A 23672-nucleotide genomic window follows, 5' to 3' on the forward strand; every position below is an offset into this window, starting at 1 on the left:
TTCTTATCACAAAGTAAGAAGATATTCTGCCTATTCTAGAAGGTTTTAAGTCTATGTCTATGATTTATTTCTATTTTTTAACCAGTGCACATTACATTTAATATTTAACAAGTAATTAATTAAAACTAATAAGACTTGCTATGTAGCGTAGGGAACTCTACTCAGTACTCTGTATAGGAGAAAAGAAAATAAAAAAAACAGTGGAGATATATATATATACATATATATATATATATATATATATATAACTAATTCACTTGGCTCTACACCTGAAACTAACACAAGTATAAAAAACTAAATCAAGTATACTTCAATAAAAATTAAAAAAATCTGATTAAAGAAAAACCAGGAAGGAGGGAGGCTTAAGAAGGGGAGATTTTATATATATATATAAAATTATGACTGATTTGCTTTGTTGAATAGCAGAAACCAACAACATTGTAAAGCAACTGTCCTCTAATTTAAAAATTAAAAAAAAAAGAGAAACATATATGAGTCAGTAAGAACATCAGCGGCCTTGAAGTTCAAGGTGTATCCTGATTGTGTCCAGCTAAGTAGCCTTGGGCATTTCTCTCCCCAGGGAACAAAGTGGGGCAAGGCGGTACCTGCAGCCGTGACTGAGGGTCAGTACAGGTTAGCGTTTTAGAAATCTAACTGGAGAAGCTTACTGCCTAGCAGTGAGGAGACTCCAGAAAGCTGATATCCAAGAAAACTGGAAACTGCCCTTACCCAGTGCAGATGAAGGCCAGGGACCCTCCACCGCAGCCCCTCATCCCTCCTGCCTGGGCGCCTCGGAGCAGTGAGTGCCCACTCCTACTCTGACATTGCGACTTTCTGCTAATCTGAGTAAGCCACAAGAGGGCACCGTGAGAATGGCTTTCTGAGCCAACTTGGCGCTCCCTGCCGCATCCATGAAGTGCTGGGCTCTGCCTGCTTGTGTGAAGGTGGTTTTGGCTCTTGAGGGCCAGAGGAGGCCTTACAAGTCACATGGGGCGGCAGGGAAGAGGGTGGAGCAGTGACTTCCCCCAGGGTGTGAAAGGGTCTGCTCCTCAGAACACAGACCTGGAAACGGGTCTGTCAGGGGAACCAGGAGGGGAGGAGGGGCTGAAAGCAAGGGCGACAGGGAGCAGCAGGTCCCAGTCAGCCTGGTACAGGGAAACCCGGGAATATGGCAGTCTGGTGTCTGGGGTGGGTCAGTTCATCTTAGGTTAGGAGATGATGGCCCATGTCCCAGCAGACCAGGGGCAGAGCTGAGATGAATAACTTAGTTTTAATTAGGATCAGTTTATGGCAGAGTGGGATGGAGGTGAGGGAGAGGGAATTATCTGTGAGAAGCTATAGATGGCAGACACGGGGCAACGGGGTAGGGCAGTCATGGTCCACCCGTGGCTACACTGGTCACTCTGGCATCAAGGCATCCCAGGGTTAGGAGAAATACTGAGCTATGGAGAGAAAGGCTTGGCTACAAAGTAGGGCTCTTGGTCAGAGCTGATTGGCCCAGACAGAGCAAGGTGAGTGTGTCCAGTTAAGCTGAGTGTCAGGCACCTCTGGAGTTCAGGTCAGAGAGACACTGATAGGAGCCCAGCTCCAGGACACATCGCAGAGATGGTACAAGCCCTAATCTCCAAGCTGGTAGCCCCAGAATTCCATCAGAGCTCAGCCCCAGGGCCAGGCCCAGAGCCAGGAATAGACTGGCAGGGGGACACAGGGACATGAGACAGGTCCACTTTGGGCCAATCCTACATGGGAACTTGGATATCTACGTGGGATCATGGAAGTCCCCAGAATCCCATACTCAGGCTCAGAGCTCACAGAGATACTTCAGAATTTACAGGCCGATGACGAGAGCTGTGAAAATCAGCATCTGCTCCTCACTATGGAGACAGAGATACAGTGACCTGGGGCTCCATCACAGCTGCATAGCAAGATTTCACTTCCCAGGATCAGGAAAGAGAGTATCCAGACTCAGCTTCTTTCTCAAGAATTATCTTCAGGATCACAAACCACTGGACTGGAAGGGTGGAGAGCATCACTGTCAGTAGCTGCAAAAGCTTCACTCTTGGCTCTGAGACTGCAGAATCATGCAGGCATGCTCACCTTCTGTACTACTGATGGAAATCTTACTAAGATTCATCCCTGATACCCCTTTCCTGACGCTGAAAGGCCCCCATTTCCCTGGAAATAGTTTGAACCTCTCAGCCTGATAGCTCAAGCCCTCCCTGACTTGACCCTTGACATTTTTATCTTTGGACTTTCCCACCTCCACTGGCATGAACATATCATTCCTGTTGTCTGATAGAGACCAGACTTCTTGGATGACACATTCCTCTCTCTGCCTGGAATGTTCTTCCTGTCCTGTCTAACTGATAAGCAGTGAGTCATTCTTGAGACCCTGCTCAAGCATTGCGTTCTTTAGGCTTACCTGGCCAGCTCCAAACTGGTTACAGGCAGACTGCTTGGTAACAGACAGTGTAGGATGTTGCCTCCAAATCTATTCCTCCTTTTGTGTCTTACCAAGAGAATCCTGATTTTGTCCAAGTAGTCAACCTCAGCCGAGCGACCCGGTGCTCAAGGAGACACGTGGAAGAGGCCAGGCCTGGCATACCGGCCCTATTCCTCTGGCAGTAAGAAGTTAGCTCTGGTGGGCACATGTGGGCATGTGCCTGGTTCTGGCCATTGCCCGCATTTCCATGGGATAGTGGTCAGAGGTGGTGAGCTCTTATAAAGGGCTCAATCAAGGACTGATTGTGCTGGGCTTGTTTGCCACTGCAGGGTCAGAATCTGAAACAGGGCCTGGTGCCAAGTAGGTGCCAAGAGAGTTGCGAGAAGGTGCCTTCCCCATTAAATCCTTTTCAGGACTGTTTCGCTGGGTTGGCTGAGTAGACGTCCCTCCTTGGGGGAGTCCAAAGGGTCCAGAGAATCTTCTCAGAATCAGAGATGATGGACTAGCTCAGACTTGATGGCTGTTGGGCCTTCTGTCCCCTCAAAATCCATACTCTTGCTTGTTGTTATTTGTTCAAAATTATTCACAGAATGTCTGCTATGTGCCAGCCACTGCGTGTTCACAAATGAACAAAACCAAGTTTCTGCCCTAAAGGAGCGCACAGCTTTTTGGAAGGAGACACAAAGTCAGATAATTATCCTCTGAAGCTATAAGGGCAGGGAATCTATGTAATAGAGAGATTTCTTGGTTGCTAACAAAATCATCCTCTCTGGATGGTATAAGCAGAAGAAGAATTTATGAAAGTTCACTGGATATCTCACAGAATCCTGTGCCCAGTGACAATGATGTCTCAAATCATGTGGAGAACACACTGAACTCAGCTTCTGCTCTTCCCCAGCATTGCAGTGGAAGAAAATGAACGCGGCTTCAGAGACTGAGAGACCTTGGGTCCGTGGATGACGAGAAACCTCGTGTGTACATAAAGTGTGCTGTGCTGCTCAGGCTCTAAGTCATGTCTGACTCCTTGCGACCCCATGGACTGTATCCCGCCAGGCTTCCCTGTCCATGGGATTTTCCCGGCAAGAGTACTGGAGTGGGTTGCCACGCCCTCCTCCAGGGGATCTTCCTGACCCAGGGATCGAACGCACGCCTCCTGCACCTGCTGCATTGGCGGGTGGAGTCTTTACCGTTGAGCCACCTAGGAACCCCTCATAATGTATTGTAGTGAGTCAGAAAGCAAAACAGCACTTTCCATTACAGAGCCGCGAGCAGGGCACACACACCCTGCCATTTCCTGCTTTACTGAAATCAAACTGATCAGACTCTCAATTATCTTGAAGAACATAGATGTGTTAAAAAAAAAACAACAAAACTATATCGAAGAGCTATTGCAAAAGTACCTTAGGAATGTGTCTGTTTTATCAGAAGTATTCAACAAGAAGTATTTTAGTATTCAGCAGTATTTTATCAGAAGTATTTGCTGTTGTCCAGCAGAAATGATTTGGAGATACAGAGGAAACTACTGGTGTCCTGGCCAGGTCCCTTTACCAGCCGTTGCCCTCTGCCCCAGGAACCATGAGAGTCAGCTGGTCCCTTCTCCGGAGAATGCCCTCAGCTACTTAGGAGCCACATCACAGGGAGGCCGCGTGACCCCTGGCTGCTCTAACTGTGACCCCAGGAGGAGAGAACATCCCTCTAGTCTGAAGAGTCCTGCTGCTTCCTCCCTGTGGGGACGCGGAGTCCTCCATTCTGCTGCATCGGGAGTGATGGGTGAACCGCACGGTTCTGCTAAACAGATGGCCTTGCTGGGCACATGGTTGGGCACCACCGTGTTTCCTAGGCCGTCTTCTTGACTGCAGCCTTTCTTGAAGCTTCTGTCTGGACATGTCAGGCTGGTTTTGGGGTGGGCCCCAAGGGACTCCTCTACCCAGAGAACTAGCATTCCAGTGGATTGCAGGGTGGAAGGATCCTGCGTTCTTTCTAAAGGGCTGTGGCCGAAAGTGACTCAGTGACTCAGCACTGGAAGAAAGTTCAGGGGAGGGCTTGAGCCAAAAATAGAAAACAAGAATCATCACTCCCCAGAGTCTTGCCTGGGACCTGACCGACTGCCCTGAAACCCAGCGGTAGGGATTGAGGCCTGACCCTTCAGGGGCCCCTTGGACCCCGATCCAGCCCTATAGACAACAGCCGTGCACAAAGGACTGTGTGAGTTGATCAGTGTTTAAGCCCTTTGTTCAGGGTTTAAGGAATTGGCCACCAAATTCTTTGATATTCACCCATTGACAGATGGGGACTGTGTTTCCTTACTTTGAAGATGGGCTGGCTCATGATGGCTTTGACCAGTAGGACACCGTGGAAGTGACCTGTGTGAGGTTATGTCACAGAAGGTGGTACAGCCCTGAGCCACCATGGGTGTGCTCCCACCTGGAGCCCCATCCTGGTGAAGCTGCAGGTAGGATCCCAGCCTTCCAGCCATCTCAACAGCACCCGACTGTGAGTAAAGAAGTCTCCAGATGATTCCAGTGCCTGCCCTAGTTTTCTCCTGACTTTTGGGTCTTCCCAACACTGTCCTCAGTCTACAAGTTACCCGTACTGCGCTCCAGTTGAATTCCTAGCCTATAGAACCCAGGAGCATCATAAAGCGATGGTTTTCTAGCACTCGCTTTGGCGTGACTTGGAAGCAGTGATTACAGCTGAGTCTCCACCCGTGCAGGAAAAGCTAAGGAATCTCTGTCTCACACACACTTGCACATGTGAAGCGATGGTCAGAGTTGTAGAGCCGGTGCAATGCACAGCCAGAATCTACCTCTCCTCTACGTGAGCTTAAAACCCCCGCTGATTTGCCTCACTCTTCACTCCCAGGAATTTTCTTCCCTAAGCTGTTACACAGATTTGTGATTACGTGATCTGTCCTTTAACAAAGCATTATTAGGATGTGATGACCTGCATGAGGAAAGCCTGGTCCTGCCCTATGGATCCCTGGCAGGCATTCTGACAAGACGCCTGTAAATGGATTGAAACCCCACCAGGGTGGCATGAACCTAGACCTGACATGGACACATATAATTGTATTGTCTATCCCTGAAAAAAAAAACCAACCAACCAACCAATAAACAAACCCAGTTCCTTGGGATTGTACTCTAAAAGGGGGTTTGCAAGCTAGAGCATGTTCAGAGGACTTGGCTGCAAACTGGGCATTAGGAGGGATAGTTGAAGGGATCAGGGACATTTGGCTTTGACAGAAGAAATCTTGGCAGAATATGTGGGCTGTATTCAGAGATCAGAAATGGTGTTAATGGAAAAAGATAAGCTTTGTGGCCCTAGATGGCATAATCAGGAGAGTAGGCTCAATGGGGTAGAGCCTAATTGGCTAATTCAAGCGGTCCTACTTTGGTCACTGCTAAAAGTCCAAAGACACGTGTATTCCATTGTAAAAATCTTTATTATTCTGAAAAGCTCAACACAGGCATCTCAGGTTCCCCTGTAATCAGTTGCCATTGCCACTGGTTAGCATTAGAGATTCTCCACGCTCTGTCATGAAAGGAAGGAGGGCCTGATTTTGTCAAGTTAGAGAAGCTCAAGCCTGTGACAAGAACACAGTGTCCTTGTCAGGACGTTAGTTTTCAGCTTGCTCTGCTGGGAGGATGATGAGAGAACTTCTCTTCTACCTGCAGCCTAGTGTCTTTAGATGAAGCTGGCGAATGAATGTGGGCAGCCCAGCTGGCCTGGATATATGTGTTCCTTTCTCAGCTGCCCATGAGTACGTGCTCTGAAACAGATAGGTTCTCACAGCCTTCTCTGGTTGTCTGCAAGAGAAGCATATCAGCTGAGACACTTACTAAAATGCCATATTCTCCGGTCCTTTCTCTGCAGATCTAGTTTAGTAGATAGGGGTGCGGCTGAGTCTTTGTGTAAGTTGTGCCTAGGGGGTTCTGATCAGGCAGGCTTGGGAAGCGCTTGTGTAGGGAGAAAGAAACGATTACGAGCTCCTGCAGACTCCTTCACATCAAGGTATTTGTTAGACCAGGCACAGTATATCCTAAGGTTGGCAATGTGCTCACACCTGGAATTGACTTGGAAGGACAGTAGAGGTACGAGTCCCAGGCTGATCCTTCTTTCTGGATCAGAGAAACTGGGTGGAAAGTGCTAGAAGCTGGGAGATATAAGACTGAAAGGTGCGCTGTGGCTTCCCCCACCCCCACCCCCATCCATGGCCAAGGCTGAGCAAGCAGGACCCAGTGACTCCGCCTTCTTAGCCTTTGCTCTTGTCCTTCTGAGGCTTCAGAGGTCGCTGCCCACCAGGTTCAGCAGGGCATTCTTGTAGTCACCGCTTGTGTCTTCCTGAGGACAGGAGGGACATGAGATTTAGAAGGGAGTTTGGTTAGAAGGACATTGACCTGGCTTGGAGTCGTCCCCGTCAGGAGCTCTTTTTGCTAGGAGCTGTGCTGCTTGGGGGGAGTCCTGGCACATGCGTGTGCTGGTTCCTATGCCACTGCCCCCCACACTGCCACCTGTCTTTACTTGTTTTCCACTTCAGGCTGTTCCTATTGCCACCACGCACCCCCCACCCCTCACCCTGGCCACCTGTTGCTGCATTCTGAAACTTCTGAAAGGGAAAATGTCTTTTTAACATCTCATAAGCCATGTGTTTCTTGAAAAGTATAGTGAATAATAGGCATTTGTAGAATAACTGGAGACTTGACTAGTAGCCAGTGAAGACTTAGGGATATATTTCTCATGACTTGACTTTCATTAATGAAACTGTCAAGGCCTCAATTGACATTAACAGCTAGAAGAGCTATTTCTCTTGAAGTTACAGCAGTGTGATAATTGCTCTGCGTTTTCTCAACTTTAGAACGTTCACTAATGGGAATCATGTTAGGCAACCCACTGAAGCTCATATGATTTATCTCCTTTAAATGTTGCTGCCAGGATTGCTTAAATCTGTATTTGAATGCTACTCCTCAGTTCCTACTAAACTATATACTCTCATTGACTCTTCAGATATGGTTCCTTCTGCAAGGATTTGGTGTGTCATTTTCAAAGGGGTAACTATAAGGCAAAGGCAAAGCTAACTTTCTGGGTGAACAGGGACCTCCACTAGGCACACTGACCTCCTTGCCGATCCCTGTACGTACCACACAGCAATGAGTGCAAGTGTGATGCTCCCTGGAAAGGGATGGACACGTGTGACTGATGACATTGGTCACAGCATTCTGGTTTCCCAGCAAGGTCTCTGCTTCAAACTGGTGTTAGACTTGGGAGCTCATGACTCACCATGATCATGCTGCTGAGGGTCTTGCCGTACATCTTCTTGAACTGATTCTTGATAAGATTTAAGTCAATCTCACTCCTGGAAACGATGTTTCTTATCAGGGTCCCATCCAGAGTCCCTGCTCCCTGGATGAAACACAGCAATCAGCCATCACTTCCTGCCTTCCTGGTCCATCTTTGTGACAATGACAAACCTCTGTTGGGTCCAGGGGGCTTTTGTAGGGGACGGGGAGACAGGAAGGACAGTGAAGCATTAGAAGGATGCACTAGGGGATCCCTTGATCCCTCCTTGCTCACTGCTCATATTGCTTCTTATTAGTAGCCAAATGCCCCAGGCTGCAGTTTGTGTTTGATTTGATTCTGGACACAAAATTCTCTTTGGTCCAAGAATAAGACCTCTTCCTAGGGCAGCAACATCATGAACTCTGCTTAACTGGAAAATTCACAAACAAGACCCTCCCTCTCACTTTCACCCTTGAATATTTTTATGTCAGAAGGAGCCATGTGGCCACAGGGACCCCACACCCTTTTTTATTTCCCTGGCCAGATGTAGCCAGAGGGCTTGGGGTTCTTGCTTCAGGCGATGTTAACTACCATCAGTCGGAAAAGGTGGGCACCTTTACCTCACCTTAACCTTCGGGAATTATTTTGACTATCTATCTTCCACTGTGGTTCCAGATACCACAACCTGCACCTAATATGAGCATTTGAACAGCTGTCTGGGTGGCCAGTGCAGCCTTTTGGACAATAGACAACCCAGGTCAGCACGCCGGCACACGCAGAAAAGTTGAATGTGTCCATTCAAAGGGTGCCTTGATCTCCTGGTAATCCTGTGCTTTCTCACGGAAGCCACTTGGACAGTAATGAATAAATGAAATAAATTAAAAAGGACAATTGCACTGACTTGGGTTCAAATCAAGGCTTTGCCATGTATCAGCTTGGTGACCTTGACCACAGTTTCATCATCTCTGGGAGGGCGGACGGGAGGGCGGATTGCACCGAAGTGTCAGAGAACTGTGGTGAAAGGTCAGGGCCATGGACGCCTGGGAGCACACCTGCTCAAATCCAGCCTTCAGGGGATGCGGCTTCCCTTCCCTGACCTGACTTGCCCACTGAGAACTAAAACCAGCCTGATCCACAGGAGGGTGGGATAAGAGGAGGCCCACATGTGGAGGAACTGGGTGGTGGCTCTGAGCTCCTTGGCTTTGCGACTGGCGCCATGTAGGACTGAGGGTCAGGCACACAGAAAACAAAGCAGTTACCTTCATGGCGAAGTAAAGGCGCTCCGCGAAGTAGCTGTGGAGGTTCCGGGTGCACTTCACTGGCAAACAGAAAAGCTCTGTTAGCAACCAGCGGCTGGGGCAGCATTGCATACACGTTCATTATTTATGCCTTGCTCTGGGTCCTAAGGGTTGTGCACATCTTGGCCTATTTATTGGTGCTCTGCCTAGTCCTGAAGCGCTTTGTGTCAGGAGGGGTGGGGCGGGGAGGGAAGCCCAGGGCACTGGGCACAGGTGCAAAGGCCCAGAGCAGGCAGACAAAAGGGCAGGGTGTGAAATGCACTGGGGCCCACAGGGTTGGTCTGGCCCATCGGACCACAGCTCCACCAAGGGAGCCCCTGGGCCCTTACATTCCAGAGACAGCGTCACTGAGAGTCCATCCACTCAGCTCCAGGGAGGAGGCACCATTACGGTGACCGCTGGCCTCTGAGTGTCACTTGTCAGAGGACCTCTGCAGGTTGAATTCCCCTGTGACAGATGGGGCTTGGCTCCAGAGCACCTGGCCCCACACTCTCTTTCATGGATGCTGCTTTAGAGACTGAGTGTCTGGGTGGGGAGGTTGGCGTTTTGACCCAAGGCAGCAGAAAGAGGAGGGCTCTGAGGGAGACAGGCATGAATTTGAACCCTGCCTGACAGTGCTGTGTGTTAGTGACTCATCTCCCTGCCTTGCCCTGTTCTCATGTGAAGACCGTGATGTGAGTCTTCAGGAGTAATCAACAGGAAGTGCCCAGAAGGGCACCACACGGTCTTGCTTTTCCTTGCCTGCCGATTTTATTTAGGAGTTGTTTAAAGGCAGGGGCTGCCCATGGAAGGTGAGACTGGATCAGGGGTCATGTTTGGATGCTCTGGCATAGATTGGATTGATCACAGCACTCAAAGGTGGCTGGGGAGTGTCAGATGTCCCAATCAACTTTTAGGGACCAGGACATACTGTGAAGCTCCCAGGCTACTTGGCAACCTGGAGTGGAGGTGACCTTGGCTCTATCACGGGAGGGAGGGGGGAAGTCCCTCTGCTCTGGGCCTCAGCTCTTCATTCTGCAATGATTCTTCTGCCTGTCACTTTGGCTCTGGACCCCAGGATGCGCCCGGGAATGGGTCCTTCTACATGAATCTGACCTCATGCTTGGGGGAAGGCTCACAGTGTTCCCCTAGCGTCAGACAACCCATCACTCAGTTTGGACTCCAACTACACTTCATCATTTCTTCAGTCAGCAACTGAGGCAGGGAACAGACCCCTGGCTGAGGTCCTGCTGGTTGGCTTTTTCGGACCTTCACAATCAAAGCCAGAATGTTCTCTGTGTGGCTGCTGTGGGTGAGCATAGCCCCTGGGTCTTGCACAATCCTGCAAATGTGTGCATACGCATACATTCACGTACTCAGACACCTTTACACACATACACAACGACATACACAGTGCTGGGAACTACCTGAGCAGCGCAGGGAACAATCGCGGCACCACAGAGCACACTGAGGACTCTGGGGCTTCCCTAGAAGCTCCAGTGTCCTGGGTGGATGGTACATGCTGAGTGGGGGCTGATATGGAGGTTTACCTTGATTTGGGGTGAGCACAGGTCCCCAGCACTTGCCATTGAGCTCTGGACCCTTTGCCCTTTGATGCTGCCCCTCCACTGAGCCCCAGGGCCGGGAGACACATGTGTACCTGAGCATGGAGCTCCGTCTCTTACCTACTGTAAGCATGGCCTCCTCCAGAGACCCATGGGTCTCACTCTTGATGCTGTCCTCAATGCTCTTGTTGGCAATTTTCTCATATTCCTCAAACACTGTGGAGAGAGCCTTCTCTTAGCCGACATGTGCACTCAGCCTGACATCCCCCAACATCTTACATCAGAGACTATACATCAGTTCACCACCCCTGACTTCCGCTTGGTTGCTGGGCACAGGGTCCCGGGATCCTCAGCCCTCTCCCCAGCTCCATGTCCTGGCATGGTCACACACTGAGTGCTCAGTATGAAGGGACAGGCACCCGCCCCTCATGGTCCTGGCGTTGCCTCCCTGCCTCCCCCTGTACCTCTCAGCAGGTGTGTGGCGCTGCGTGTGCACAGGATAGTGATGAACTTCATCTCGTCCGTCCCACAGATCTTCTCACCCGCTGCGTACAGATCCTGGCATTGGGACAGCCGTGACAACCAGTGAAGGTGAGCAAGGGGGTGGAGGACCACCCTCGGTCCGCCCTGCCAGCTCGGCATTCTCCTCTGCTCGACCGTCTTTCGGACGGGGAGCCTGCCCTTCCCATGGTTCAATTCTCTTCTTCGGGCTGCTCTAGGAGCTGCCCCGCCTCACCCTGGGCTTCACCCTGACTCTAGGCAGTTCTAAGCGCTCTGCCAGCAGGCGGACCTATAGGGACCTGAAAGTACACATCTGGGCCTCAGAGGCCCAGCATCTCCAGAGTCAAGAGCTGAGTTGGGTCTCAGTCTAGTGTCATCCGAAAACCCCCTCCTCCCCCACTCCCCCGCCTGGAGTCCAGATGGCAGAGGGTGGGGCCGGGTGGCCAGGAAGGCAGAAGCTGCTGAGGGGTAGCCTCACCTGGGCATCTTGCAGGGCCAATCCTGGGTCCACATAACCACTCAAGTCATCTCTGCTGCCCTAGGAACAGGAGAGGTGACTCTGTAAGGTAGGCTGGCTGAGCAGAGCAGCCTGGGCAGAGGGGGCCGCTGAGCAGGCAGGTGGACAGTTATCCTTTCTGGGCCTTGGCTCTCTCAACTGTAAAATGAGAGTTGTAAGAAATGCCCCGAGAGGGATGGGGAATTCATTGAGCAAAAGTAAGCTCTATGCCTGGCATGGGCCTGGTGGTCAGGACCTGCCCAATGATGTGCCCTCTTCTTCTGCTTCCTAGAGAGATATAGGGTTCTGCGATGAGGACCTCCCAGCCATGCTGGGATTAAGCCGGTGAGTCCAGGCCCCAGTGGTTGTACCGCACGCTTGCCCCCACCTCACCCAACCCCAGCAGCTCTGGCCAAGAGCCGCTCTCTGGGAGTGGGGAGTGGTTGGGATCCCCCAGACCAGGGGTTCCCAGGATCCAGGGCTGTGATACCTGCAAGAGGCACACCAGAATCCTCTCCAGGTAGCCGCTGGTGTCTGCTTTGATGTCTTCTTCCAGGTTGGACCCATAGTCTGCAGGGGATCAGGACTGTGAAACTTAGGCCTGCTCTTCTCCTCTCAGCCCCGTTTCCCATACTTCTCCTGACTAAAGCCTTCTAGGAAGGGTGAGTCTTTGGTACAGACTGTCTGCACTGTGCAAGTGTCTGAGTGGCAGAGGCTCCCCACTGGTTGTCATTCAGAGCAAGGAAGCGACATGGGTTGCTGGCCAGGCTCAAAACACAGAGATGGGCCAGTCCAGAGAGCCTGATCAAGCTCCAATTCATTACGTGGTTCATCAAAGCCAGAACCTTCAGACAGACTCCTCACCAGGCAGACCTTGAGGAAGAGGGGCTTTGCCTTGCATACCGTGGACTCCATGATAGCTAGCTTGGGCTCCACATCCCCCGCTGCTGAAATTGGGCCCTGCATGGTCTCTGGGGTCAGCCTATGCCCAGCCAGGAAGGTACCAGCCCCACCACCCGCTGCTGAAAAATTTTGTGGCCTGCAGCACTGCCATACTCTCAAGGGGCAGAGTTAGTGTCTGCATGACCTTCCCTCCAGCGAACAGCCTGTGAGTTTAGGGAGCTTAGCGGCTAAGCCTGAGCCATATCTGACCTCACTATCAGGCATGGGATTTGGGACACAGTGGGTGCTCAAAAGAGTGGAAAAGCTTAGAAAGTCCTTTCCAATGTGGCCCAGGACACTTCCTGTCTCTTATTCCTTGCTACGCTGCCAAAGCTCATGGCCATCCCCAAGCTGGCCTTTAATGCAGGGCCCACATCTTCTCTTGACAGGCCCCTTACCTTCCTCATATGCCTTCATTATCTCCTGCAGCTGGTTCTTGGTCCGAGAAGCCAGAATTTCGATGATGACACCCTCTTTGGTTCCTATGCCCTGTGGATAAAAATCTCTGTTTACTGGAGAGGACCATTTGCATCCTCCTGCTGTCAAGAGGCACAAGGCAGGCCCTAGGAAGAACTCGCCCTCGCTCTGCTGGGAGGCCTCTGCTGGAGGATGTTATTTCAGGAGGAGACACCTGCATTTGTCTCCAGTGGTGGCTGTTATGGGCGAGTGATGTGATGGGAAAACTGTGTCTCAGCTTGCCCCTCCATAGCTAGGTAGTTCCAAACAGGTTGCTCGACCTCCCTAAGCCCAAGGATCCTCATCAGGACACAGGGATGATAAATCACCCCCGCCCGGGGATGGAGGTAATAGATGTAGAGTGCCCAGCAGGTCCGTGTACACAGTGAGTGGCCTTTCCATGGAGACGATTATTGTTCCTTGGTCCTGACTCCTGAATTACCTTCAAACGCAAAAGGAGCAATGGAAGTAAAGGGAAACTGGAAAACCAGGCACGAGACAGCAGAGCCTGGTTCCTAATTCCTGCACACCTGGTCTAGTGGTGTCCTGACAAGGACTCACTTTGGCTTTATCAAGACCAGGTGACGCAGGAGGTCAGTCTGTTTGGTGGCAGTCTGAGTGACAGGAACAGGGTAAGGGGACAAAGTAGGTGATTAAATAGTTAATCCCACTAGGGGATGGTCAACAGAGAAAAAAGTATGGGAGACCCCTGTAAGTTAATGATCACTCAGGAAAACAGGTTTGCTTAACCACAAAGCCAAGCAGCCTCGCTGAGCAACGAAACTATGCCACAGAAGCGTGAGACATTCCCCCGGCAATGAAACAATGGTGGAATGAGGCCCACATCCTGCCCAGTGGGCTCGGTAAGTTAATGATTCCTAGGACAGGCTCTTCTGCCTGCACTAAAGACAAAACTCAAGGAAAAAGAGACCTTATATTGAAAACTGAGATGATTTACCATATTTTAGTATACGTTACAGCCTTTTTGCTCATTTCCACTGTTTCATGACGGTCCTGGTTTGACTATTTAGGGACAAGAAAATCCCCCACCCATCGTGGAGGAGGAAAGATGATTGAAGTTTGATGCCCTGCCAAGAATGAGGAAGAAGGTGGTCTTCCCCCCCTCCCCACTTTTCCTTTGATTATAAAGCTGTAGCCCACTTAGCCTCACAAGCTTTCTATTCTAATAAATCACTTACCTGTCACTTGGCCTCTCACCAACTTCTTTCTGCTCTGAGACAGGAGAACCTATGTTCTACTAAGTCCTGAAATGTGTTCTACACTCTCATGAGCAGCAAGCTCCCAGCTTGCTGAGCTCATGCCAAACAGTGGCTCAAGGAGAGCTTGGAGCTCCCTGTGCCAAGCTCTCTGGGGAAAGGAGTCCTGGGCATCATCCCCTCATTCAGTCCTTGTAAGTGATTCTGCCCCTCCCCCAACCAACTTGCGTGGTTACCTTCATGGCATCGTAGAGCTCCTTGGCTTCGTATCTGTATGGAGGGTACATGAGGGCTATGATGAGCCTCTCGAACTTGCCACTCAGCTCCGACTTCAAGGTCTCGATGAGATCCTAAGGCAGGAAGAGGGAATGATGATATTCTGGGTGCTGCAACCACCGGAGGGCTGGCAAGGATGGTGGTGGGGCCCAGGGGCTCTGGCGAGATTCCCGAGTAGGCTCTGCCATGTGCGGGTGCTGGCTGGGGTTTCTTGGGCCAGCAACTCAGCCCCTCTGAGTATCATTATCCTTTCCTGTGGAACAGACACCGTGGCGTCCCTGCTTCATGCCCTTGCTTAGGGGATTGGCAGAGAGATGTCAGGCTCCTTTTCAGTGTAGGGTTGGACACACCATAATCCCGAAATACAAGTTTGTTATTACTCGCTATTGAGTCCCTGTCATTTAGCCTGTAGACACTGGACGAATGAGTGAAATGAATTAAGGAACCTATTTTATGCACGTCTCTTTCTCAGGCCACTTGTGTTTGCAAGAAGCCACAAGGCCACACACAGCTGATCTCACAGCTAAAGGACCAAGGGCCTTTTCAGATCCAGATTTCAAACCCATCCTTGTTTCTTACAGGCTCTGGAGACTTGGACAACAGTCCCTACCTCTCAGAACATCAGTTTCCTCTAACATCAAATGCAGAGAATAATACATGGCTGTGAAGGTTAAGAGAGAGAAATTATTTTTTAGAGGAGCATATTGGTTTCTCATATGCCGTGTCTGGGTTTTGCCACTCGTCTTTCTGGGTTAAATGTCCACATTATTGATGTGCACTGATGGAGGCTTCCAGCTACCACGACTCTGCATGCATTTTTTACTCTCTTTATCTGGCACACCAGTGTCTGGCTCTGTCCTGGGGGCAGTGGGAGGAGGGACAAAGCCAGACGGTGTGCTCCCTGCCCTTGGATTTCCCCCACGGCAAGAGGGAAAGTGTACGTGAACGGCAGCTCCAATGTGAGGAGAAAACCCCATCGCACAGCACAGGGCCGAGTCTGCCCTGCATCCCTGGCATGTGGGAAAGAAAAGGGCCTTCCAGGCTCAGGAAATTGGGCAAGCAAAATGTAGAGGGAGGGAAATAGCTCAGGGGTGGGACCCTGGAGTGAATGTAAGGGAGCAAGTGAGAGAGAGGCTGGGAAACGTGGGGTGGAGAGCCATCTGTAAGTAAGTTTTCTAGGTAAAACACAGGATGATGAGTTAAATCTGATTTTCAGAGATAAAATGCACCATATTTTTAGCGAATGTCCCAAATGCCTGTGTCGCCAGGAGGCGGGGCTCCTGGTCAGCTGGAGCTCGTCCAGCATGGTGCTGCCTCCCCGGTTGTCTCTGGCAGCAGCAGCCTCCACAGCCCACCTGCACACACCTGCCCGCCTTTACCTTGCCAAACTGAGCCTTGAAGGACTTGGCGATCTGCTGCCGCTGCGCGTTGCTTCTCTTCGTGAGCACGTCGATGATGGCCTGCTCATTGGTCCCTGCAGGGGGCATGGCTTGAGCACCCCCATGTCCCCCAGGGGCCGATGGGGGCTGGGGAGGAGGGAGGGCAGCTGCATGGTGGCCAAGCAGTGGGGACGCACCACCTGGAAAGCTCCCAAACCTGATGATTTTCATGGTGTAGACAAGACAGACAGAAAATCTACCTGTCCATCCCTGGCCCAGTGCGGGTGCAGCCCAGGCTCAGCCTCACAGTGACGGACTCTGAGGCCCCTCTGATCATCTGCTCTGCTCTGGACACAGCCCAGGGCCTTTGGAGCTCACTTCCTGCCCTGACCTTGTGCTGGTGACTGGGGGGGATGGTGGGGACAGAGGATCCAGAAAACCAGATCTGATTCCTGGCCCAGAGACTGGGTGGACAGGAAGCTTCACCTCTCCAAGCCATTGCATTTTTTCTTTGGGAAATGGAGATAATAATAAAGATTTCACAGGAAGCTGAGGACAGAAAATTCCTTCTCAGTTTGTCTGCGAATGGCAGTTTTTGTTAATGCCACAGTTCACCAGTTGGAGCCAGTGAGAGGGTGACTCCTGCCTAGGGTGACAACATGAGGGCTGTCTGGGCCAGGTCATCCTAATCCCAGTGGGCCTCCGGCCAGCGATCAGGAAAGCAGACGCTGGAGACAGGATGGAGCCGGCCCTGCGGCCAGCCTAAGCCGGGTGGGGGGAGATGCTGCAGAGCCTGCATGGCTGGAGCCCCTGGAACTAGGTCAGCCCCCCACACTCCCCAGTATTGTCCCATCTGAAATTCACAGTGACACGCAGGGCCCAGAGTTCCTGGAGCTATTTCACAAGTGCGAAAGCTCAGGCTGAGTGAGAGGAGGTTCCTGCACAAGGACGTGCAGGGACGCATGGCAGATGGCCTCCTGCTTCCCACCCCCGTCACTCATTCCCGCCCTCCCGCCTCCAGCCTTCAGGCCTGTGTAGACCTGTGCTGGGGAAGGTGGGCCCTGTGTGATTCTCTGGTTCTCATCAGTAGATGACTGGGAGACCCTGACTCCCACGGGTGTGAGCAGAGGGGTCTTGAGCAGAATGGGCAGAGCCCCAGAGACTCACTGAGTTCCCATATCAAGGCCACTCACCAATCCCCTTCATGGCTTTGTAGAGGGTCTCTGCGTCAGGGTCTGGGTTGAAGTGGGGGCTGCCCTTCACTGAGACGCCCTCTTGTTCAACCTGCAAGAGAGTCCAGGCCTGCTCAGAGCGGGAGCAGAGGAAAGCAGTGCACCTTGCCGCTGCCTCCGTGGGGTGGGTGCCAGCTCGGCCCCTGCCGACCAGTGGCTGAGCCTCCATCCATCCTGGACCTGCGTGTCCTCCTGGAGCCTGCAGCTTCCGGATATGCTAGTTTCCGGCAGACTGTGCTGAGGAAGGGGCACCTTTGTCCACTTGGCATCAAGGTGCCATACGGCCCCCTCATGTCAGGGCTGCAGAGGCCCCATGTGCCTGTTAGGGCCTTGGTCAAGGGGAGGCCTGGAAGGAAGGGCTTCAGGCTGGAAGGAGGGGCCTTCTGAGGAGGAGTGGGTCAGTGCCACCGTAAGAGATGGAATCCCAGCTCTCAGCCCCAGTGCCAGGCCTGGGGACTTGGGGCTTGTAGGCTCGGACAGTGTAGGGGAAGACCTCACAGGTAGCTGGCACTGTGGCCACTTCCAGAGCCACCGTGTGGATTGTGGGACAGCAAGGAGAGGGTCTGGAGACTGGACTCCAGCCTTCAGCTCTCCCATGCCCAGCTGCTCCGTGGGGACCATGCCTCAGGCCCTTCTGCACACCCCAGACCTGTGCCATGCCTCCTTTCTAGCTCTGGGTCTTTTGATCCTCAGGCAGACATTTGTTTCCTCTTTACTTGCACTTTCTGGGTTTTTGTGATGATCAATGACTTTAAGGAAAATTAAAAAAAAAAAAAGACAAAAAATTTGGGAGGATAGAGTTAGGGTAGGGGACTTGGCCTGAAAAAGAATCAGCAAGGGCTTGAAGGGGGTGATGCTAGAGCACTCTTTAGAGGCCAGCAGCGGTTTTACTGGGGCAACAGGGTGCAACCATGTTAGATCTGAACTCTTAGATCTGTGAGGCCGAATGACCCAGGAGTTGGTCACTCCAGGGCATTAGCTGTGTAGGGAAGGGTACCCCAGGGACCGTGGCCTGACTGAGGGGCTGCTGGTTTCCCTGGAGGTTCTGTGGGACTGCCTTGTCTCCTCTGCAGAAAGGCCCCTTGTTTGCAGAAAGGCTCCTTGTTTTAACAGGCTGGCGCCAGCCAGAGCCACAAAACCGTTCCCATCCTTGCCCCTGTGCTGGGGCGTGGGCTCTGAATCAGGCTGTGTCTCCCTTAGGCAGTGCCATCTGAGGCAGGCAGTAGGCCCAGCCACCCCCAGGTTCTTCTAGCACCACTGGCAGACAACAGGAAGGGACAACCCTGCTCAAAGCTGCAAGGACAATGATCAAGTAAGTAGAGGCTTCATGGAGCTGAACATGCTGCCTGGAAAGTGTGTGGATGAGGCAGGGAAGCCAGATTGAGCTCAGTCTGCCCTCTTCTTGAGAAGTGGGCGCTTATAAGAAAGCAGAGGGCCAGGGCACCCAGTTGAACATCCTGACAGCTCAGGGCCTTTCCAAGTCCTCAGGATCAAAGGGGCAGAGGGTTAGCTTTAGAAAAAACAGCATGATGTTCTGAAAGTTGTGAAATAAACCAGATAACCGAAGTCCCTAGGCCCTTGATTTCCTAGTCTCTAATTCAAGTCTTGCCTGAGGGCTCCTGAGACTTGTGCTCTGCAGAATTTCTAAGGTGCAAATGAATGATCCCTCTTAAGTGTGTGTTTTGGGAGATGGGCAATTAAGGAGTGGAGGGAGATTGGAGATGGGGACTGAGTGTGAAGGAGGCTCAGAGACCCTTCAAATGGAAGGGAATTTAGTCCCATAGCATTTGGTCTCCCATGCGCCTGTTCAGCTACTCCTATCCACGCCTCATCCACTCACCTACTCTTCCACTTACCCAGCCACCACCCACTCATTCATTCACTACCCAGATGTCCCACTACCACGTTATTGCATTCATCTACCCACCCATCCAGTCACCACATCCATCCATCCTTCCTCCCTTCCTTTGTCCTCCCTCTTCCCCTCCTGTTTTTCCTTCCTTCCTTCCTGGCTCTAGCTAGTTCCTGAAAATGCAGAGCAGCTTCCCATCCATGCTATATCTGTAAAGATATTTCTTTTGAGCAAAAGGTAAGAAGTCTTTCTATATCCTTTGCTTGAACTTCAAATATCTAGTGATAGATTTTCCTACTTTAATTCTTTAGCACCAAGTTTCATAGAAGAAATTATTAGAAGTAATTCCTTGTGGCAATTTGATCCAGAGAGCCTGTGTGGTCCCAGATGTTGCCCAGCTGGTCACACGCATAGATCATAATCCTTGTTTGTGGAGTCACAAGCATCTGTTACTACTGTTAAAGATTTGAGCAGGTCCTATGTGCCAGGCTTTGTGTTTTAGGGGCTTTAGGTACTTCAGATGTAATGCACTTCTTGACATCTCTGCCAGTTGCATTAGGTAGTTATGAATGCCCCATTTTACAGACTGGGCTTGGAGACCTTGGCAAGGCTATACAGCTAGTAAATGATGATGCTGGACTTAACCCACAGCCTGACTCAGAAGCTCAGCTGTCTGCCGCCCCCCTGCTATCAATGACTCAACCTTTTCCAGACACTGAGGTTTCCCAGAACTCTTCCCTGAAGGAAACCTTGCCCACAGGAATGCAGGTTGTTAGTGAGTGTTGGGTCATCTCAGATCTCAGTGCTAAGCTCTGGGGGCCACCCAGGAGGAGCTTTCCTCCTGCCTCTTGCCCCAGGCTGGCACTCAGGGGCTGTGCAGCAGTGATACACCGAGCCACACATACTAGTCACCATGGAGTGACGGATTCAGCCGGTCTGAGGTTGAGCTCCAGAGGCAGTGTTGGTAAATAGCTCTCCAGGGCTTGTGATTTCACTGCAGTGAGAAGCCTCAGCCTCACTTTCCATACAAAGGTTTTACAGGTGAAAAAGACAATTTCCTAGGAATCAGACCCCTGGATGTGAGCATGGGGTGTTGGAGCTCCAGATATTCTATTCAGGACCAGCCCACCCCCCCCACCACATTGGAAGAAAGGTCTGTCTAGGTTCTTCCTGGGCCTTGTGCAGAGCGGGCCAGTCCACACAGGAACATTTGCACTGAAAAGATGACTCATTCTGGCCTGTGACTCTCCATCTGTTCTGTATCTGTGAAGGTCTCCAGTGAATTGCCACACCCTTGCCTTCTCCTGTCACAAGGCTGCTGGGGAGAACTTGAGAGACAAAACTTCATCGCCTTAAGAGAGGCACGGACAGGTTCCCTCGAGCTGATCTTTCACCTCTCTCGGGTCCAGTCCTGGTCTCGTTAGAAGCTCAGAGGTCATCTGTCTCTCACTGGAAGCTCAGCCAGTCTCACCTGGGGTCCCCCTGTGATCTTGATGCCCTTGGCTTGTGGGTTGCCAAGCCCCACAGAGTTTGAGCTCTGGCGTCAGACTGCTCAGAGTCTAACCCAGACTCCAGCATTTCCTAGCGTGGCAACCTTGGATGCCTTCTTATCCTCCTTGTGCCTCCGTTTCCATATCTGTCAATAAGGATAAGGGCATTTCTATGGCAGAGATGTCTTGAGGCCCAAGTGAGAGATTGACTCAGGAATGTCCAGGGCACAGTACATACTCAGGAAGCCTCATTGTCATTCCTCCAGGTTGGTCAGGTCCCTACAAGGAGGCTTTTGCCTGCCTGGCTGGGGGGGCCACAGGGCTGGGCGGGCCACAGGGCTGGGCCTTTACCCTGCCCCTGATTTTGGGAGCAAGGCCCAGAATCAGGCCACCCTGGGCAACAGCTGACTTTGGAAAGTGCCCAGCGCTAGGTTCTCCCTGACTCATCTGCCTCCTCAAAGCCCAGTTTCCCATCAGCCAGGATGAAGCTGGAGGCCAGCCTGGCCCTCGAGCTGTCCTGGCTGCCTTGCCAGGGCCAGACAGTCACCCTACCTTGCCGCAGGCCTCCTCTCTGTCCCTCCTGTCCTGGCCTAGCATGTCTGAATCTGAGAGCTCCTGGGAAGTGATCTTTGTGGCAAAGAGATTTCCTGAACTGGGGTAAGCCCAGGTCGCCCACTGAGACCCACGGAGAGCCTGGGGCGGGGGCAGAGAGAGACCCCAGTTCACGCTAGACCCCTGTCTGCTAGCTGTGGGACTGAGCAAGTCACTAGACGTCTCTGAGCCTCGGTTTCCTCCTCTGTCGAGTGGGAAGAGCAGCCTTTCTACCCCAGGGCCGCCTGGGGATGAATTGCAGGTGTGCAGAGCACATCCCCCCACCCCCTCATTGAGGGGGGGACGCCACCCGCTCCTCATTTTCCTTCCTTTTGTGTTCTCACCTCCTTAGCTGAGACAGCCCTGGACTCAAACCCAGATGAAGCACTCCCGAGAATCTGTGCATTCATCTGGACACAGGAGACTTAGGGGCAAAATGTGTCATCCCTCCCAACTCAGCCATCTGTCACTGTAAATTTCACTCACAGATTTCAGCTGTACAAAACCTCTGTGGGCCGGGCTGCCCTCCCATCCCCTGAGGGGTGGCCATTGATGAGGCCTCCAACATCAGCTTATTCAATCAGGATGCTCTCTAGCTCAGGTTCCTTCAGTGACTCCCCATTGCTCTTAAGGTAGAGCCCAAGCTCCTTTGCCTGCCACGGGTGGCTCTATAGGACTCAGCCCTGTCCTACTCTCTAGGTAGATCTCCCCTGATCCGCTACCCTCCTATCCAGGACCGTCAGGCCTATTTCTCTTTAAAACCAGGCTTCCTACTCTTCTGAGCCTTTGTATATTCTGTTCCCTCTCAAAGGAAACATTTGCCTGGTTCTCTGTAAACCTGTACACACACCACACACACAGACACACAAACACACGCATCACTTAACCATGATTCCCCCTTGCTTCCAGCGGCCTGACCCCTCCATTTGGGTTCTCTCAGCCCCTCAGCTTTCCCAGCTGCATTTTGAGGTTCCTTTATCTGTCTGTCTCCCCTGTTTCCATTGTTTCCAGCCGTGAGCATCCATGGGGCTGGGGCAGTCTCTCCTTGTCTTCCTCCCCAGTGGGCAGCCCAGTCCAGTGCCTGGCCTGGCAGGCAGCAGATGTTGCCTGAGCTAACTTCTCTCTAGACCAACAGGGTGTGGGAACCCTCCCTCTTTGCTTGCTCTGCACTTACCCAAGCTTTCCACCAGGCCATGTCGTCCACCTCACGGGCACCTTTCCCCAGGGAGACGAAGATACACCGGTCAGCCCTCCCTCCACTCAGAGACTCTGCACACTCACCCCGCTGTACTCAGAAGAGCAGGCGGCTTGGGGTAGGGTGTGGTAGCACCAGCAGGCAGGCCCCAGGCCCCACCCAGTACCACCCCTACTCTGACCCCACCCCCTGGGCTAGGCCTAGCTCTGGGTTCCTCTTGTGGCTTTCAGGCCCCACCTAGCACCAGCCCAGACCTGCCCTTGGAAATCCATTACTTGCTGCCAAATGTTTGAGCTGTGGCTGTTACACAGACTGGAAATTCTGAGTTCCAACCTTTGAAAGCCACACTTAGTAAATAGGGCTGTTTATTCACTCTTTGCTAGACCTGATTTATATAAAAAAGGGGCCTATTTATTGCAAGGCATCTCCACAATAAACAATGCAGTGGGGAGCTCTGCAAAAGACATAAATTAATAGCATCCTCCACATACTGGGGTGTCTCTGTGCCTAGATACCTCTTTAATCACTGTACTCTGTCCCTTTCAAGCTTTGCCACAACCCTAAGAAGCAGGTAGGTGTTCCATGTAGTATAGTGAGAAATGGAAACTCCCAAGTTAAGATAATTTGCGTGAATCATACTTCTTGGGGGTAGAAGCCACAGGATCCACCAGGCCCCCTTGACTTGCCTGGTCTGCCCTCAGCCCTGGAGTATGAACTGGCTGCCTAGGGAGGGAGGAACCTCCCGGAAAGAGATTAACATTTTCCGTTCTGGAGTTTACTCTCCCTGGGGCCCCTGCCTAGAATGCTTCAACTTTCCACCTCTTAACCCCTCCTTCCTAAAGGTAAAGATTTTGCCTCAGTGACTGCTCAGTAGCCCCTCCATCCTAGGGAGGTTCCCCAGGGCTTCCAGAACCCCCGCTGCACCTAGAGCCCCAGAGAAAAGGAATCCCACTGTGGTGTGATTCGCGTTCGGTGAAATCTTCCATAGTGTTGATGGAAAATGAATCATCCGATCTAAGAAAGAAACGGAAAATTTTATTTGAGTCAAATTTGAAGACTGTGACCGGGGAAGAGCATCTCAGAAAGCTCTGAGAGCTGTTCTGCCCATTAGAAACCAAGGACAGTTATACAAGGTTTTTGAGGCAGAAGGCTGTACATAAATGACGTGCTATGAGCACTTTACATAATCCAGATCTGAGTGCCTTGTGACCCCTTACAAGATCAGGAAAGAATGTTATCTGTTAAAAAGTTGTCTGGCTGGTGCTAGGAGAATGCTTTTCATGGTTGAGAATTGCATTTCATGGTTGAGTAATTGTTTCTGTGGACCGGGAGGTTTGGTAAATACATAATGCAGGCTTATTAATACAATGCATGGTTGGGGGAGAGAGGAGACCAAAGGGCAGAGAAAATTTTATGTTTAAATTTTCCGTGTCTTGCCAGAAAATATGAATTTTATTTCTTAAGAGTAACAGGTAAGAACTGT

General features: G+C 51.5%; 1 protein-coding gene across 2 annotated transcripts; it reads right to left on the reverse strand.

Annotated features, from left to right (window-relative positions):
* Positions 1–5866: 5866 nt before the first annotated feature.
* LOC101114082 (annexin A8) lies at positions 5867–22295 on the reverse strand. 2 transcript variants are annotated; one of them, XM_004021546.4, is made up of 12 exons: positions 22169–22295; positions 17023–17113; positions 15830–15924; positions 14411–14524; positions 12900–12990; positions 12050–12129; positions 11542–11601; positions 11027–11120; positions 10683–10778; positions 8980–9038; positions 7721–7843; positions 5867–6784 (listed from the first exon to the last, which is right to left on the reverse strand). In XM_004021546.4, the coding sequence occupies exons 1-12, from the start codon at positions 22187–22189 to the stop codon at positions 6725–6727; spliced, it is 984 nt and encodes a 327-aa protein (XP_004021595.3). In that variant the 5' UTR covers positions 22190–22295; the 3' UTR covers positions 5867–6724. The 2 variants fall into 2 exon arrangements, with proteins under 2 accessions (XP_004021595.3, XP_060262574.1); XM_060406591.1 differs by having other exon boundaries at positions 5867–9038.
* Between the last annotated feature and the right edge of the window lie 1377 nt (positions 22296–23672).

This window comes from Ovis aries, chromosome 25 (assembly GCF_016772045.2).
Source record: "Ovis aries strain OAR_USU_Benz2616 breed Rambouillet chromosome 25, ARS-UI_Ramb_v3.0, whole genome shotgun sequence".
NCBI lineage: Eukaryota > Metazoa > Chordata > Mammalia > Artiodactyla > Bovidae > Ovis > Ovis aries.

Excerpts from the sequence above, each read along its gene's own strand:
- LOC101114082 (XM_060406591.1), bottom strand. The coding sequence starts at position 22,189 with ATGGCCTGGTGGAAAGCTTGG. Across the intron at positions 14,525-15,829 it reads TCAAGGCTCAGTTTGGCAAG|GATCTCATCGAGACCTTGAA; the intron begins GTAAAGGCGGGC and ends TTCCTGCCTTAG. Across the intron at positions 12,991-14,410 it reads AGCTCTACGATGCCATGAAG|GGCATAGGAACCAAAGAGGG; the intron begins GTAACCACGCAA and ends TTTTATCCACAG.